This window comes from Misgurnus anguillicaudatus, chromosome 19 (assembly GCF_027580225.2).
Source record: "Misgurnus anguillicaudatus chromosome 19, ASM2758022v2, whole genome shotgun sequence".
NCBI lineage: Eukaryota > Metazoa > Chordata > Actinopteri > Cypriniformes > Cobitidae > Misgurnus > Misgurnus anguillicaudatus.
The window spans coordinates 19,561,137-19,580,555 of record NC_073355.2 but is presented as its reverse complement, the minus strand read 5'-3'; the positions used below and the strand labels follow the sequence as shown (position 1 = coordinate 19,580,555).

Sequence of the window (19,419 nt, the reverse complement as noted above, 5' to 3'; positions counted from 1 at the left end):
CATGTTTGTAACCACACCAGTAAATGTTTAGAAGGAGTTGAGTATCACAGTCATTTTAAAGCAGCCTAATTGGTGCTTATTAGGCTTTATTGCTGTTCCCTGACATCCACAGGTGTTTTCAATACCTGATTGAAAACACTTCAATGAACCTCTGTTCTTCAGAGTGGTAGTTCTTTAAGGGGTTGAATAATTGTGTCAATGAAGAATTCACAAAAGAAACATTTACTACTATATTACAAAACCAATTGATGTCATTTTAGTTGCATATGGTTCTTTAAGAAGTCATTGTAGGATTTCATTCTGAATACAATTACAAATGTACACTAAATTCCCTAAAACCCTTAACAGCATTGGGGGGTTGAATAATTTTGAACACAACTGTATGAGCCCCATTCACTTCTATAGTACTCTTTTTCCTACTTTGGAAGTGAATGGGGCTCATGAGCAATTTGGATACGAACATTCCTCAAAATAGCTTCCTTCGTGTTCATCAGATCAAAGAAATTTATACAGGTTTGTAACAACATGAGAGTGAGTAAATGATGATGACAGAATTTTCATTTTTGGGTGAATTATCCCTTTAAGTGGGTTTGTGTTTTTGTTACATTAGGCAGTTTTGCCCTCTGTCCCTTTATGCCACTTCACTAAGAGAACACAATTCATATCTGTCAGCTCATGTCACACATTATTCCCTGAAGGATTCTGGAAAGAGCATGTTGCCCTGTTCCTTGAAAGCATTACAGCACAAGCCTGAAGGACTGCAAAAGGAACATCCATCGACAGTGGTCTACATCTGGATGGTTTACTGCGGATCTGTTCTGTCATTAAACAAATCCTCGACTGGGATGATGTCAGGAAAGCATGCTGGTCAGTCAGCTCTGAACTTAACTACTCAGTCATTAAAAAAAAACTTCACCAACTTAAAGGAAAACACCAACGCTTGTCAATATTTTACTATGTTCTTTCCTCAACTTAGATGAATGAATACATACCCATCTTTTTTCAATGCGTGCACTTAATCCTTTGTACAGCGCGTCGTGAATGTTTTAGCATTTAGCCTAGCCCCATTCATTCATTAGGATCCAAACAGAGATGAATTTAGATGCCACCAAACACTTCCCTGTTTTCCCTATTTAAAGACGGTTACATGACCATGATAAATAAAACGTGACGATTTTTTAAGCAATAAAAAATAAGAACTATATTGTATGGCGAAAGAGAACTTAGTTTGCAGCACTTCGACCTCGGGGCAGTAATATTGACAGAAGTTTGAGCGAGAGGGGGCGTAATAATAATAAAATAATAATAATAAAAATTCACGTTTTATTTTTGGTGGCTTCTAAATTCATCCCTGTTTGGATCCTAAGGAACGAATGGGGCTAGGCTAAATGCTAACACGTTCACGACGCGCTGTACAAAGATTAAGTGCACGCATTGAATAAAGATAAGTATGTATTAATGAGTCTAAGTTGAGGTAAGAATATAGTAAAATATTGAAAAACAGTGGTGTTTTCCTTTAACAAAATGGATGTCTTACGGTGCTTTTCACTACGTCTTATGTTTGTTAGTTACATAAAAACATTTTTTTTTATATTTGAAGAGTTTAGTTGCAAAACGAGATAACCACCGTTGTTTTAATTGTTCAGAAATCTCGGTTTTTTGGTTGTGCATTCCAATTAATTTCAATGCAACTGCAGTTGGTTTGTTTTGATTTAAACATTCATAAGTTAAAAAATACAGCTAAGTAGCACCAAAAAAAAAAATAATAACATGATAACATAATAATAAACATGTTTTGTCAAAAATGTAAAAAAATTGATTTATCTTATATTCAACATAACATTCGAATATAACAAGGATGTCAAAACTGCATGCCCTCATACTTTATGAAACTTTAACAAAGTTAGATAGATTAATTAATACATTAATCATTTTGTTATGTATCCTTTGAAAATATAGGCAGGATGAGTACAAATTTAATTTACTGGCCCAACAACCACCAAAACAGAAATCATTATTGTTGAGCCCTATATCTTGGCTACAGCTCCTGGGAGTTCATACGTCACACAAAATATAAGAGTACATTTTGACATGAGCTCTGCATGATATCTGTTATCCGAAATGCATCTTAATTCTCACACCACTAACAAAAACGTGCTTACCTGCTTCCCCGACAAACACCTCCACTGGAGAACTCGGTGGACTTTCGCCAATGACGTTGTAGGCCGTGATCACGATTTCATAGCGCCTGTATTTCTGCAGCTCTAATGAGAATCAAAAATTACAAAAAGAAGATGGTCTGTAAGGGCACTTGAAAGGCGTATGTTGGCTTTGAGATGGCAGAAAAGAAGAAAGAGAATTCATTTGGGTGGAAACTGAAAGATCTGAAACATCACCACCTGCTGTTTCCAAAAGCGCAGAAACGAAATAGTTTGGGTGTGAAAGCCATGGCAATACTGTTTCCCAGCTCTTTGAATAGTATTGATAAAATGATCTTATGGGAGCACATGTCTCTGGTCTCAAATGGTGTGCAATGAGATTTACTTTGAGAATATCTTGAGGCCAGATTGTCCCTGGTCATGGCAGATGGATTAGAGGAAGAATCTTGTTCTCCAAACAGACAAAGTATTTGGGATAACACGCTTTGCCAAAGGGGGTTTGAACATTTTGGACTTCAAAGGCAGACCAACGCAAATGAGGAATGACTGAATAATACTTACGTGTTAGTTCGAATTCGGTTAATGAAGGGTTGCTGACGGTTTTCACAGTGCTTTTGGCTATGAAAGGGAAAAAGAGCAAACAAATGCATTGATGGAGAGGCTGCAGAAATGGAAATGCACAAATCAAAGGGATATTTCATTACGGCAGTAAACCTTTGGTTTTCAGTGTTGCTCATCACACACATCTCCGAGAGATTGATGAAATTCACAAAGCTCATCTCTGCTTTTGCTCGCACTCGAATCAAACTCCACGAGAAACCAAAGCGAGTCAGTGATTAATGATTTGAAAGTCAATACGGAGCGCTATATCACAAGCTGGTGTGCATTAGGGACCTAATAAGACTTTTAAACATAATGCTCCAGCATCAATTGGGGAAAACCTATTTCAATTAGAAATTAAAACCCCTGAACTTACACACAGTGCAGTGGAGATTCATAACATGATAACCTAACATAACCGGATAACAGGATTTGCCCATATGGTAGTACACTACGAATACCTGGTTTGATTGCCTGATGTGAACCTTAGTTCAATTGCACAACCCTCCCCCTTTCCCCTGCTGGTCTCTGATCACATTATATTATTTGGGTCTGAACCATGGTATGCTTACAATGTTGCTAGGCAGTGGCTATGAATAAGGCACTGCCAAAATGGACAATATTACTTTTGTAATTTTTGTAATTTTTGTTATCAAAGAATAAATACCTCTTTCAGCTGCAAAATTGTACCAAAAAATGCAGCTGTGCACCGAAGTTTACAGAGGCAAGTAGAAATGATCAGAAATTATGCTTACAATGTGTCACTCCTGTTTATCACAATGTAAATGACTTAGCTTTCCACAAGATCTGCACCCAAAACCAGGGGTTTTCAAACTGGGGTCCCCCCAAAAATCCAAGGGGGTCCAGAAGTAAAAGACAAAGTAACTAAATTGTAAAAATCAACTATGTAGCCAATTAGTTAAGTTGCAAAAAAAACCATATATATTATACACTCACCTAAAGGATTATTAGGAACACCATACTTATACTGTGTTTGACTCCCTTTCGCCTTCAGAACTGCCTTAATTCTATGTGGCATTGATTCAACAAGGTACTAAAAGCATTCTTTAGAAATGTTGGCCCATATTGATTGAATAGCATCTTGCAGTTAATGGAGATTTGTGGGATGCACATCCAGGGCACGAAGCTCTCGTTCCACCACATCCCAAAGATGCTCTATTGGGTTGAGATCTGGTGACTGTGGGGGTCATTTTAGTACAGTGAACTCATTGTCATGTTCAAGAAACCAATTTGAAATGATTCGAGCTTTGTGACGTGGTGCATTATCCTGCTGGAAGTAGCCATCAGAGGATGGGTACATGGTGGTCATAAAGGGATGGACATGGTCAGAAACAATGCTCAGGTAAGCTGTGGCATTTAAACGATCCCCAACTGGCATTAAGGGGCCTAAAGTGTGCCAAGAAAACATCCCCCACACCATTACACTATTGCATTAATAAGAAATTGAACAGGTGTTCCTAATAATCCTTTAGGTGAGTATATTTTAGGAAGGGGGCAAAAGATTAAACATATTTGGAGGTCCAACATAAGGTTTGAAAACCTGTCCAACCTATTTAGTATAACAGCTAGATACATAATACACAGCATACATAAAAAAAAGAATAAAATTATTATTTTAGTTGATGTGAGCACTACTACAAACCAAACTTTAAACCTTATTTTTATCATTTTTGAAAGATTCAGACTTAATAGTGCGGTTTCCTGGACAGAGATTAGACTAGTCCTAGACTAAAATAAAAAATAAAAAGAGCTGTCCAAACTGAAAACAACTTGCACTGACATATCTTAAAATACATTAGTGCCCTTTGTTTTGCCTCAAAGTACTGTTTTAGTAAGGCTTGTTTGTTAAAACTAGTTATATTTCCTAATTAAACTAAGGCCTAGTCCTGGCTTAAGCTAATCCCTGTCCGGGAAACCACCCCATAAGGTTTACAGGCATAAAATACATGTAAAACTGTTCATGTTGTTAAAACCCGAGCTCTTGATATAAGACACACCCTCACAAGCACATAACATTGTCATGATGCATATTTTGTCTTGTCTGCGTTACTGTTGATTAAATCGAAAACCTTTTCTGAGCACGTTTCACATCAATTATTTCCAAAAACATATCAGCCCTTTAAAGTAACATAAACCGACGTGACCAGAAAGTGACAGGGACCTTAGCTTCTGAAGTACCTGTTCGCTTTTCAACGTAAGCTCTTAAGCCTGAACAAATAGAGCGTAGCTTCAGTAATTTCCTCTTGGCATTTAGGCTGATTTCAGTAGGGAAGCATATTCGGCACTTAGCAGACCTCAGATTTGAACATGTAAGATAAGAGAGAAGGGAGATATTGCACTCCTGCCCTGACCGGTGCCGAACACAGAGAAAGAAATTAAATATTCCTGCGTGCTCGGCTGCTCTGCGCTCGTGCATTTAAATGCTGTCAACACTGCTGAGTCCAATTTGTCAAAGGAGATTTAGCAGCCGGATCTGTGCTGCGATGAAAGAGGCCGGCGGCGTGCTCAGCGTCGAACACTTGAGCTCAAACTCATGATGCCACACCTCACGCAGGCCGAGCGCGTAATGAGTTCAACCATCCGTCCAGAATTTATTCTCTAACTGCAGGGGTGGTGTCCGAGCGCTCGGATAACATTCAAACTTGACCGCACCGACCAGGATTTCCACATTCATTTTAGTAATTTAAATCACCCTGATTTATTCCAACTTCCTATTCCTAGCGAAATACATTATTCGTCTCCGCACGAAAGCACATGTCAGATTGTGAGCTGACAAGCTCTTAGAGAAATTTATTTTTTTAACAACTAGAAGTGGGTTGAGGTAATGTTCAAATATTGTACGTCTTTCGATCGATGAAGAGCTACCTGTCAGTTCGGTGCGTAGCAAGGAGTTGTTGACGGCCCTCTTTGACTCTTGCGGAGCCGTGTCGTACTGCAGCTCGCGGTAGTAGATCCGATAGCCCACCAGATCTCCATTCACACTTTCTTCTTTGGGCGGCTGCAAAGGCACAGATTAAATTAAAGGTCACATTCCACTGGCTGGTTTCACTGTCCTTATTAAAAAACCTGATAAAAAGCAGCCTCAGAGCCAATTGACAGCCGGCAGTGACTGATCTTCCGTTGCGTGTCCGTGTGAAATGGATAAGATAAATAAAAGATGAGGATTTAATTCTAGAGCCATTCAGTCGGTGGGTAATTAACAAAGCCCAGAGTAATCAACTCTGCCTACGGTTGGGCTGATACAGAACCGTGGTGAGAAGATCCAGGACTCGTAGGTCAGTGAATAAAGGTGTCAGCTACTAATTAATATCCCTTCAGATTGCGGGATCGCTGTCGTGCAGGGGTATTCATTATGCCGGGCTTGCCGAAGCCCTCCCTGAGCTCTGTAAATGTGCGGGTATCAATACTGCATGTCATTAATTCATGCGCACCTGCATAAGGAATACTAAGCGGCGCAGAGGAGGGCGACTGAAAAAACTGAAATCGTTAAACAGAAAAGAGCTGTAATTTAACTAGTGATTGCTTGCAACATACGGGCGTTCTTTTCTGGCCAGGGCTGCTTTGTTATCTGCCCATCAGATAAGCGTAATGGGGGTCAGAAGTTCAGTCCAGCTGGAGTGAGGATGCATTATCGTACCTGCCACTGCACCAGCACGGATGTTGTCGTGGAGGGTTTCACAGCTTGAATCACAGGTGCCTCGTCTGGAACTGCGATCGCACAGAAAACAACATTTAACACATGAATACGTTCACGTAAAACGCAATGGAAATTCTCTTTACACTGCGGAAAACAGTTTCTTAAAGGCACAGTGTGTAACCAAACAGAATGGTTTTCTGACATCAACATTATTCATTGGTTGGACAAATGGGTACAGTAGACTCGTCCTGATGTTACCGTTTCGCATCACAGTTTTGCATCTGAAGAAAATTTTTCTAGCTTTCTTACATTTATGCATTTGCCAGATGATTTTATACAAAGCGACTTAGGGCGTTTTCACATCTGTAATTCGGTTCATTTGGTCCGGACCAAAAGCAAAAAATGATACATTGTAACTTTTTTAGCAGATTTGGTTCCATTTCACACCACACTGATTGCTCTGATCCGCACCAATTGAAACGAACCAAAATTCTGTCATGTGATAAGATCAACATCACTTATTGGCCACATGTATTTGAACGTATTTCCTAAACGGCTTCACGATTGGTCAGAATCAACGTGCGGGAAATTCCAACGGAACCCCCGGAAGTAAACAAAAGAAGGATAATACAGCAGACACCATGGACAGACGGCTGCGCGCTGTAATTATGTATCCGTGGTTATTATACATAGTTTGTATACAGCACTCTAGACAAACTGTTCATTTTCTGAATGAATCGCGGATGCGGCTTGAAAACAACGGTTTAATGCACTACAAACGGCGAAGATAAAAAATTTCCGAGGCTCCGCCCGCACCTCCTCGCAACTCCAGGTATGTCCGCGATTTGTCATTGTCTTAATATTGCTAATAGAAAAGGTCAACAAACACTTCCTCATCCGATAATGCACTGCGCAGTTGACTACGGCAGCTGGTTTAGTCCAAAATGCGCAGTACTTTTGCAGTTAGGTCGGTTCGATCTCGGATCGTGTTCTCACCACAAACGAACCGCTCTAGAGTTCGTTTGAAAGCGTACCGAGACCACCTCTGCAAGCTGGTCTCGGTCCGCTTGTTTGGTCCGCTTTTGGTGCGCACCAGAGTTCGAATGCTGCATTCTCACCTGCCCAAACGAACTGCACCAACTGAGCAATCGAACTCTGGTACGATTCAATCGAACTAAACAAGGCAGGTGTGAAAACCCCCTTACAGTGCATTTAAAGTCTGTGTAAAGTCCATAGTTTGTGACATGACGGAAAAATTTGATATTAACCACACAGGTCAATTTTAATGATTAACTCTTTCCCCGCCAGTGTTTTTAAAAAAAGTTGCTAGCCAGTGCCAGCATTCTTTATGATTTTCACAAAAGTTTAATGCCTTCCAGAAAATGTTCTTCTTTAACCCTAATAAGACCCTTGGGGTCAATACTACCTCCAAGCCACTTTTCTTTAGTTTAAAATGGTTCCCTTCATCTCAGTGGAATAAGATTTTGTGACTTTTTTCAGATTATCTGTCAAGATTCATATAAAAAAATGGGCTTGATTCGGTCGTTCTAAAGAGGCGTAAAAAAATTCACTTAATTAGTCCCTTTGGGGGTAAAAATGACCCCAACTAAAATGAATGGGAAATGCAAAAAAAAAACATTTTTTCTTTTTATTTGTCAAAAAAAAAAAAATCAATGCATCCAGAATAAATCTGAAAATTTCAACACAGAAAGAGTTAACTCGTCAATGGCGGGGAAAGAATAAAAAATAGCCAAATAAAAATTAGTTATCAAGATCTTGGAAAAACAGGCAGGATTCTCTGCTCTCAAACCCTGGGGGCGTGTACGCTTTCAGTGCTGAAACCCCGCCCACTTGCAGGAAAGCTGTCATCCCTCTTCACTTTCAAATACCGCTAAAAACTGATTAAATGTTCCCCAATTGTGTTAGGGGTGGGGCCATGCTTGTTGGCTCCAGTGCAGCATCGAGCCACTGTTTAAAGGGGGGTCTAAAGCTACAGTATTTCATGCATTCTGACTTATTAACACAGTTTAAGAGTTGGATTCCTCATGCTAAACATTGGCAAAGTGTCAATGAGTATTTCTGTGCCGAATGCACTTCGCCAGGGTTCGTATAAGTGTCAGAAACAAGAAAGATTTATACAAAACAATCTTACTTTATTTTATTATTGGATAAAAAAATTTGGTTCAAGAAGTACAGTGGAAGTCCTTATATGGGCACCTTAACCAGAATAGCACACCCACACTAACCAAGAGCTGACACAAAATCAACGTCACCAAAGAAGTGTGTTGTTGTTTGTCAGGAAAATTATCAAGGGTAGCAACGGAGCATGTGTGTTTGTTTAATGCTGGATTTCGTTGAAATGGGACGGTCCCATCCATGAAGGATGTAATACTACTCTATATACTCATGAGATTAGTAGAAACAGTCTGTGTTATGTGAGCTTTAATGGTGTAACTCCACAATTTAGTACTAAATAGTCGTTGTAACGTCTTTCAGCAATACATTTTTTAACATTTATAATGAAATGACTTTGAAATGACTTTACACAGACTTTAAGCTATACATTTTATAAGTATATGTTTCGTGGGAATTAAACCCGATCCCACATTGGTACACCACACCATTTTGTTTTACTGGAAAACCAAACAAAACAGATAAAGGAGCAGATTTTTGCAGTGTTGATTAATTCTTAGTCGAGACAGTTTTAAGAGTTCACCTTCCAAGTGAAAGGTGAAGATAAGAACATAGCTCTTCAATGGCTTTCCAATCAATATCACATCAAGCAAAGCCAATGGGTGCAACAGGCTCATCTTTACTCACCATCTTGTAAAGTCGTAATTGCATCCGTCTCTTGGCTGTACTTGCTGTCTCCAACATCATTAGTTGCCATCATTCTCAGCTTGTATGAAGTAAAGGGTTTTAGCCTGAGGGATTGCACAGCTCGTGAGATCTCTTATATCGGACAAAGACCTTTCCCATCACAAATGATGTGGCTCAGCAGTGCATATATGAGCTAGTATCTATAAATGTCAGGGACACAATCCATTGAAGCCCAAGGGCACGGGCTGGCAATTACAGAGTTTTTTCCCTAAAACACTCGAGGCAGAGCGGTGAGGACAAGATACAAAAGATCACATAAAGACATCAGAGACGTATGTGCCACTTGTGATGTATTTATATTTATGCCCTTTAATCCAAAGTTACAGTGCATTTAGCATATGCATATGAAGAGTTTGGTTCCAAAACGCGATAAACGCCATTTTTGAAAAAAATGAGTTACTGCCAAAATCAGTATTATATCAGGTCAGTAGTTAAAAGTAAATTCTTAATTTTACGCAAAATCCAATATCCGCCGTGTTATTCTGTCATCTTTTCTCCCTTTTTTCCCAAAATGCAATAAACGCCACTCCCCTTTTTTTACAGAACGCAATAAATCCTACAGCGCACCATTCACGCAATGTAAACAAACATGGCGGCGTGCTGAGTACATGGAGTCCTAGTTTTCCTCATCTACTTTGTACTTCGTGATCAACAAACAAAACAAAATAATACTTTAATGGCATTGATAAACCTGTGCTGGTTTTCTGTAATGGGAAAGAAACGTAAGCCAACATCTAATAATTTCCCTGAGAGGCACTCGGGAGACGGGTGCTTGTTCTCCCGACAGCATCAAGCTTCTCATGCTAACACATTAACCTCAGAGGATCTTATTAAAAACTTTCCATAATTTTACTCAAAGTAAACGAAAATCGAGCAGGACAAAAAACATTTTACAGCTGATCGGTGTTAAAAACGTTAAGCGACGACGTCAAGTTATAACCGCAATGACAGGGTTCTTAATATGACAAAGTAAGTGTTTTGATTAATGACATTAATGTTTATATTTTTAATTAGTGTGAACAACTAGTCAACTAAATGAATATAACATGGCAAAGATGAATGCACATTTATATAGGCTATTGATTCAATAGATTTATAGCATTTTGAATAAAAACTTGTCATGGATTTATTGCATTTTGTGGAAAAAAATAATCCGTTTTTATAATAAATCTTTGAAAATCAACTTATGGGTTTGAATTTTTTATGTTTTTATAACCTAAAGATGCTATGTGAAAGTTTGTACCAGAAAATAGTTGTTTTCATCTTGTCACTTTCTTGGTATAGAAAACACGTTTTTACCAAAATTTGTCAAAATGGATTTATTGCGTTTTGGAACCAAACTATTCATATATATATATAGCCCCTTTCCAGCCTTGTGGAGGTGTGCAATTTTGTCTCTAGTGTCTTTGGACAGCTATTTGGTCTTGGCCATGTTAGTAGTTGGATTCTTACTTATTGTATGGGGTGGACAGGTGTCTTTATGCAGCTAATGACCTCAAACAGGTGCATCTAATTTAGGATAATAAATAGAGTGGAGGTGGACATTTTAAAGGCAGACTAGCAGGTGTTCAAATACTTATTTGCAGCTGTATCATACAAATAAATAGTAAAAAAATCATACATTGTAAATTTTCTGGATTTTTTTTAGATTATGTCTCTCAAAGTGGACATGCACCTACAATGACAATTTCAGACCCCTCCATGATTTCTTAGTGGGAGAACTTGCAAAATAGCAGGGTGTTCAAATACTTATTTGCCTCGCTGTACATATGCATTGGGATTTGAACCTGTTACCTTAGCGCCATGTTCAAGCACTACTGCCTAGTCTTAAAAACGAATGAACGTCATCAGAACTGCATTGAGAGGAAAGGGAATAAGAGGAAAAATCGTTTGCTTTAATTTCTAATTTGCTCATTTCCCATTTACCCAAAACAGACTGCACAAGCCAATTGAGCTCATTAACTAACCAAATATGTCATTTAAGTCTCGTAACCGATTTTTGTCAATTGAAATGAGTTCTAAAGAAGGCCTTTTACTATTCGGTATTGCCTGGTTAAAGGGAATATTTTTCCCATGGTGCCCCCTCCTAAAAGCCTCCAGCTGGTACGGACGCAAATCGGTCCTTGAATAATCCATTTAGCGACAATCTGGCTGTTTAAAAAAGCACTCAAAAGCTGATGGCTGAGAGAGTTTTCAACTGAGAACAGAGACTCATCATAATCAAGATGAGATAGCCCTCTGAATGCATATAAAACACCATTTCGCAGCCCATATAATCACGGTTGCGGCTCCGACATAACTCATATGCAAAAAGGCGGCACACCGGCAGCCCATGGAAGCGATTGTTTCTCGCTCGCTCAAATTGGATTGAGCATCATAAATTGCGGTGCAGGAAAGAGACTCCTACGCATTTAATAACACTCCCTCCCCTATAGCCCTACACTGAACACGCAGCAGAGAGTGAAATCAGGTCATTTGAGGGCGAGCTCGGGAACGGGTGTTGCATGTGGTGTATGAAAACAGTATGAGGAGCTTACCTGTCCACCTCCCAGTAAGTGTAATTGTGACTTATAGCAGAAGAATGAATAAGCCAGTCTCCGTTGGGCAACTCCTGCATCTGTAGGGTGAAGTAGCGCACGGGAGAAGAGCCGTCCAATCCGGGAACCCAACTGATGTTCAGCTTGCGTGACTGCACCTGGTCCTGCGGCACTCGCAGGTGCTGTGGAGGTTGAGGTCGCTCTGATGGAGAAAAGAGAGAGGGAGGATGAGTGCAAAGGTCGTGGTAGTCTGCTGACTGTTGTTAATCACTGGGCAGGGTTCTTCTACTCGTGCATGCAACGGTCAGCAGGTCTTGCCCTGGCCTTTTTCCCACCTGCGTGACACACAACTGCATAACCCGATCGATCTTAATGGGAGAAATCGATAGAGACAGGCATAATTGTTTATTTTAAAGGTGCGCCGCATCGATCGTCATTAAAGATGCAGATCATGCGCGACGGAAGGTATTTAAAGTTGTGACTGCGGCGGTCTCGTCCGAGCAGTTTTTAAAGAGGACGATCAATCGGGGGTCAGAGGTTGATATGTAATCACATTCCATCTTTAACCCACACCTCCGTCTGTTTTATAATTTATTCTGTTATTTCCACAGTAAAGAATGATATATATCATAAATCTGTTACAGTATAAAATCACAGATGCTTCTTAGATAATGGTACAGAACAACAATCATGTATGTATGTATGAGTCTGTACTTAAAATAGTGACATTTCTAAGATTGTATAGTAAAGCTTTACAGTAGCAGTACCTAAATCAATGCCTAAATAGTTATAATATTTAGGGCTGCAACAACTAAGCAAATAGTTAGATAATAATAATAATTTGTTACATTTATATAGTGCTATTCTGCAGCACTCAAAACGCTTTACATATGAAAGGGGGATTTTTTCAACCACCACCAATGTGCAGCCGTGGCACGCCCCTACGCTTTCTCGAAAGACATCCTGGGATTTTTAACGACCTCAGAGAGTCAGGACCTCGGTTTTACGTCTCATCTGAAGGATGGATAATATTCTATAATGAAAATAGCTTTCAACAAACAAGCTTCTTGTTTACAGAGCACGCAGCACAAAGCAGTGGGAGTTAAATGATGACAGCATGATGATTGACAGGACGTCGGGGCCAATGGGTCTCATTCACTAAGGATGCGTACGCACAAATTTGTGTGTGAGATGTTTTCACAAACAAATCGTGATTCAACAAAAGCTTTCATATCAAAATGTCTTCTAAATGTACACAAAAATTCAAGAAAAACTTAAACTACTTGTACACAATACTATAATCAAATACTAGGCTATAATTATAATGTTAATAATAATGTTGATATATACAATTTACATGATTATATTTTAAAATATAATATTTTCTGTATTATATATTATTATAGATGATCTATATTATTATCATATACATATTATACATTATAATAGCCTACTTATTTTTTCTATACATATAAAGAAGATGCACGTAATGACAAATATTCATGCTTTCCTTCCTCACTTTTTAAATCTCTATATGTAAGCGTGCACTTAATGCCTAATCATGTACCCTAAACGTCATGTAAATATAATGAGAAGTCCAAACATCAATCACTTGATCTCCTGTCTGTTTTATTTTAGATACAGATGTGCGTCTTGGTCATATTAATTAAATGTCATATTTGTTAACGCATCCAAGACTTCTTTATCTTTACCCTGGTCGGTGGACAGCACTGGCTTCCTCCAGCGACAGCAAAACCTCCCAAATAAAAAATGAAAAGCAAAACAAGATATGACAGATAATAAATATAATCATGGACTTCTTTTCGAGCTCTTTTGCTTCTATGACAAACTGCTCTAAAATTTTCGGTGGACTAGCATGCGGAAAACCTTTATATGGAGCTGGTTTGGCAGTGTTTTATGCAAATTACCAACCTTGTGCACGCGGAACAAATTCACGCACGTGTTGTGAATTAGGCAAAACGTTTTCGTGAGAAGTTCAAGTGTGCGTTTAAATGCGAATGTACGCAATTATTAGTGAATGAGACCCAATGTTTGTTAATTAAATTGTAATTTCTTCAGTTAATATAAGTGACTTTGTCTTTGTTTGGGACAGATGCGCCTGATTTTTTATCCATGCAGCTCTCGCTGTTGCGCCGGTGCGGTGGGCAAGTGATGTCACAGACCAATTGATAATAAGGTTCACGGAACACAATTTTCATTATCGAATATTATTGACTATTCAATTAGTTTTTGCAGCTATATTTATAATATAATATAATATAATATAATATAATATAATATAATATAATATAATATAATATAATATAATATAATATAATATAATATAATATAATATAATATAATATAATATAATATAATATAATATAATAATAAACCAATAACAATGTGTGGTTTAGGTGACACCAAAATGTGACTAAAAAAGGAAAGTGGAGGATGTTGAAGGATGACAGATTTCTTAAGAAGAACATGCATAGCTGAATCTCACACAATAAAAAAAACAGAAAACAAAAAGTGAAGAAGCTTAAAGGGACACTCCACTTTTTTGAAAATATGCTCATTTTCCTGCTCACCTAGAGTTAAACATTTGATTCTTACCATTTTGGAATCCATTCAGCCGATCTCCGAGTCCACTTCTAGCATAGCCCAGCACAATCCACTGAATCTGATCAGACCACCAGCATCGCACCAAAAAATAAGCAAAGATTTTCGATATTTTTCCTATTTAAAACTTGACTCTTTTGTAGTTACATCGTGTATTAAGACGGACGAAAAATTAAAGGTTGCGATTTTGAAAGTATTGAAAGTAACCAAGGGGACTATTTGCGGGCAGTGCGTAATATCACTACGCCTGCTGCATCCATGTTACGGCAGCAAAGTCCTTGATTATTACGGCAGAATGAGAGTATAGTTCCTAGCCATATCTGCCTAGAAAATCGCAACTTTTAATTTTCCGTCGGTCTTAATACACGATGTAACTACAGAAACGTATTTTTTAGCATGATGCTAATGGTCTAATCTGATTCAATGGATTGTGCTAAGCTATGCTAAAAGTGCTAGCGCCAGACCAAAATCAGCTGAATGGATTCCAAAACTGTAAAAATCAAATGTTTAACTCTAGAGGAGCTGGAAAATGAGCATATTTTCAAATAAAGTTGAGTGTCCCTTTAAAAGTGCAATCCATAACTTTTGCCTCTATACTGCCATCTCTGTTTGAAACATTGCAGGTTACTTTATGTACTATATTTACATTTGTTGAATGACAACTGACATTTCCTGTGAAATCTGATCTGACACATTAAATTATAAATCACTATAAGTGTACAGTTTTCATTTGCGGTAAGTAAGATAACTGTTTATGTACTGATGCTCATCTTTTACCAAAAAAGTTACGCACTGCAGTTTTAATTTAGGTTTCAACAAATGTTCAGATGTTCAACAAAGGATGTAGTGTAGTAGTCGAGTCCAACTCAAGTTTGATTCAATACCAAGACCAAAGATCGAGAGTCAAGTCAAATGTCAAGATAAAGCTGGATGTGGTCTTGACTCGGACCCGACCACAACACTAAAAAGGATGTTTTCTGATCATTTTTATTTATTTATTATTGCTTATTATTTATGAAACAACTTATATATTAGTCTTATGTTGAGTGAATGTTAGGAGGAGGGTCAAGTTCTGTGTGAGGTTATATACAGTAAGTGCATATTTGTGTAGATGTAAAAGTCACCTCTAATCTCAGTAGTTATGACCACAGCCTGTGCAGGCACGCCCCAGCCCTGCTTGGTCTTGGCAGAGATGCGAAAGACGTAGGCCGACTCCGGGGTCAGGTTGGAGGCGGTGAACTGCCGGGTCTCTGGTCCCACCTCTACTGTGATGAACTGGTTGGGATCCCCGGAATCCAGACGGTAAGCTACCTGGTATCCTACAACAAAGTCATTAGATCATTTGAGGTGAGCCTTGATCCTCTATCCTTATTTCTGTGCTGAGAACAGCTTAAGACGCCTCTACCCACATCAAACGTCTGAAAAACATTTCCCCAGACTAGGAGAGTTGTTTTCAGTCAGTTCTGCTTTTGAGAACTCAAAATACATAAAGGACAGGAGGAAAATATCTCCTCACACAGACTATTTGTAAGAGAAAAATCAGTTGCACAAAAACAAGCCGGTTTATATGACGAATGATGACTTTCAGCACACTGGAAAATGCGGTACTAGCATCTACTTTAAATGCAGTTTTGGGTAACGTCCGCATTCATTTCTTCACTTTACTGCGAGAAGACTTTTTATTCAAATGCCTTTCATCTGTGAGGTCCCCTGCCATCACTCCTTATATCAAATTCAATTCAAGTGTCAAATATAATACACGGAGAAACTCCCAAAACACTTGAACAAAATGTAATTTGTTTGTGCCTCATAAATGCACAAGCCATGGTATCTCTAAAATATGATACTGTATGTTTTAGGCAGCTGAACCGAACAAGCAGTGCTGCGGAGCTAGACGCCACAGTCTGGTTTTGCCGAGTGACCATCTGCAACTCGTCTGAGGAAATAACACGTGTTGCAAACCTCAAACAAATGATGATATTATCTGGAAACATGCTGAAAATGAAATGTGTGGGCAGAGCTCGGTCGTGGGTGAGATTGAGCGTCATTCCACCAACGATTTTTCTTTCGGCATGTTTGCACTGCATGCTGGCCCTTGGCTGTGGAAAAACAAAATTAGGCCATCCCACGTTGCTGCACTTCGAGGCTGCCATTTCATCCTAATGTCCACTTCAGCCATGAGGGGCAGTGAAAATAACATACATTCGTCCCCACACGCTCTCTTCCTGGTTACTTTCATGTCGGTGTCTATATTTCTGTAGACGGGGAGAATGCCTTGGGTAGAAAGTGCTAGAAAGCAGCTATTTCGTTCTGCGTCTGCGCAGCTTTAGAGGTCTGTGACCCGTGCCGTTTGTCGGGGCTTTGCTTGGGGAAAGGGTTTCTACTGCGAGGGCATCGGCCCATATGATTGGCTAGGTCACCACCCCACAGACTCCTGCAGCTGTTTCTTCATTCATTGGTTAGTGATTACCAGTCGAACGGAAATGCTGTCACAGGGGCAAAGAATTGCTAGAAAGGGCAGGAAAGTCCTCAGTGCTGTGCCACCTAATCTGAGAGGAAAAAGTGGAGAGGAAAACCTCTTCTTGCGATGCATTTTTCCTATTCAACATGAAGCAAATTAGACACATGTTTGGAAATCTTTCATTTATTTCAAAAGCTTTTTTGTGACTTACTGTACATATACCAGGATCTCTTGATCTGCTAAAGTATGGCATGAAAACAAAGTGCAAATAACACCGTGTGTGGGGCTCTCGTTACATCTACTTAACTTATGTTCACAAATATGAGCTCTGGTTTGATTTGGCGAGCAGATGTCTGTTCAGTTTCTTAGTTTCACAAACCTTCTGCTTCTCTTGATCGGCATAGGGCCTGACACATTTGAAACAACTAGGGGTGTGACGAGATCTTGTTATTTATAGGACACAAATGTAATGTGTTTGTTAATTTAATGTGGTTTAATGTAACTTGGTTTTAATACTTTATTTTAACCAATTATTATTGCATCTTCGTTATTATGTCATTTTAAAGGCTACTGCTCACTTGGGTCTATTTTTATTACCCAAAAATAACAAATTACTTCATTATCAGTTAGCAAAATAATTGTTAGGGCCAGTCCTTGATTAGTTAAAACATTTAAAAAAAGTGATTTCAGTTTCTTAGTCATTTATTTTATCATTGAGGATTTTTTAAAAAGTGTAAAAAATTCGTCTCGTCTCGTTCTCGTGAACCCAATCTCGTGTCTCGTCTCGTGAATTGAGTGTCTCATCACACCCCTAGAAACAACATAAGGCCTGAAACTCATTAAAAATAAGTGTTTAAAGATGAAGATGTTCTTTTAAATAGCTCCTGTTAACAACATTTGGGACAATACACAGTTGAAGAAAATTAACTTGTCATTCCTTTATGCTGTAGAGATGTATCAAATGTACCAAACGGTCTCTTAACTCGTCAATTTACTCATTCCCTGCCAGCCTTTTTGAAAAGTTGCCTGCCAGCATTTTTTGTGATTTTTTTACAAAAGTTTCACAAAATGCCTTCCAGGAATTTTTTTTTCTAAAAATATATAAACATACAAATATATCAAATGAAAGAACAGACCCTCTGCTTTCAAACAAACAATAAACAAACAAACGGGGGAAAATGTTTCATCTTATCTTTATTTTTCGCTGTTTATAAACTCTTAAAAATATATACTTTTTTTTTTTTAGCAAAAATTCATTAGTCAGATTAGTCAGTTAGTCAGATTCAGAATGATTATCAAAACATACAAGGATTGTAAAATTAATAAATATTTTTTTGCTTCAGTTTTTTATAAATTGAGTAAGAGCGGTATTCCAAAAATAACCATAAAGACTCATCAGGAACACATTTTCATGCAAATGTTTTCTCTTAATTGACGAGATAACTCGTAAATGGCGGGGAAAGAGTTAAGAGAAAACGCTTCCCGAGTTTTTGCGGCAATCCGTATTTCTGCTATTATCCACCAGGTGGTGCTCTTACCCAACTTATAAAACCCAGAAGTATTTAGGGTAAACAGTTCAAATTCCGTGTATGTTTTGAGGATCGCTCTGAATCTGATCTCTAGCAAAAGTCCTTCACAAAAACATAATTATCTCAGCGTTTTGCTAAAAAATTTGTATTTTTGCAGAAATCTACCCATATTTGAGAGGTGACAAAAAGAGAACAAATAAAGGTAGGATGAACCTTTTTTTGTTTGAAAGCAGAGGGTCTGTTCTTTCATTTTTATATATCCTACGTTTATATATTTAAAGATAAGACATTAAACTTGTGTGAAAATCTTAAAAAATGCTGGGGCTGGCAACTTTTTTTTAAAAACACTGGTGTGGAAAGAGTTAAGGCCGAAGTAGACTATATTGCCAAATGTTTTGGGACACCTGCCTTTATTTGCACATGAACCTAAATGACATCCCATTCTTAATCCATAGGGTGTAATATGGAGTTGGCACTCCCTTTGCAGCTATAACAGCTTTAACTCTTCTTGAAAGAGTTTCTACAAGGTTTGGGGGGGTGTTTATGGGAATTTTTGGACCGTTTTTCTAAAAAAGCACATTTGTAAGGTCAGACACTGATGTTGTACAAGAAGGCCTCGCTTGTAGTCTCCGCTCTAATTCATCCCAAAGATCTTCTATTGAGTTGAGGTCAGGACTCTGTGCAGGACAGTCAAGTTCCTCCACACCAAACTCGCTAATCCACGTCTTTATGGACATTCACAGTCACATATAGAGACAGAGCGCAACGCGTCATAACCTGAAAACCAATCCATCCGTCTCCATTGACTTTGTATTGCGAGAGGCTGCCTTCTTGTCATTTTTCGCTTATAACATAAAACAGAATAATGCCTAAAAGCTGCTGTGTGACAGGATGTACAGCTAACAAGCCAAAAAACCCAGAAAAAGTTTTTATAAGCTGTCAACCCCAAAAAACGAGCGTTTAAAGACACAAA

At 38.5% G+C, this 19,419-nt stretch overlaps 1 protein-coding gene across 3 annotated transcripts in view; it reads right to left on the bottom strand.

Moving 5' to 3' along the window:
• The window catches only part of sdk1a (sidekick cell adhesion molecule 1a), a 408,423-nt gene that overhangs the window by 36,189 nt on the left and 352,815 nt on the right, over positions 1 to 19,419 (bottom strand). For all 3 annotated transcript variants that reach the window (XM_073857057.1, XM_073857058.1, XM_073857059.1), the window contains 7 exons: positions 15,581 to 15,775; positions 11,835 to 12,036; positions 9,238 to 9,341; positions 6,418 to 6,488; positions 5,646 to 5,778; positions 2,721 to 2,777; positions 2,163 to 2,264 (listed from right to left, as the gene is read on the bottom strand). In XM_073857057.1, the coding sequence (XP_073713158.1) occupies positions 2,163 to 2,264; positions 2,721 to 2,777; positions 5,646 to 5,778; positions 6,418 to 6,488; positions 9,238 to 9,341; positions 11,835 to 12,036; positions 15,581 to 15,775 (864 nt within the window). The remainder of the gene's footprint in view (positions 1 to 2,162; positions 2,265 to 2,720; positions 2,778 to 5,645; positions 5,779 to 6,417; positions 6,489 to 9,237; positions 9,342 to 11,834; positions 12,037 to 15,580; positions 15,776 to 19,419) is intronic.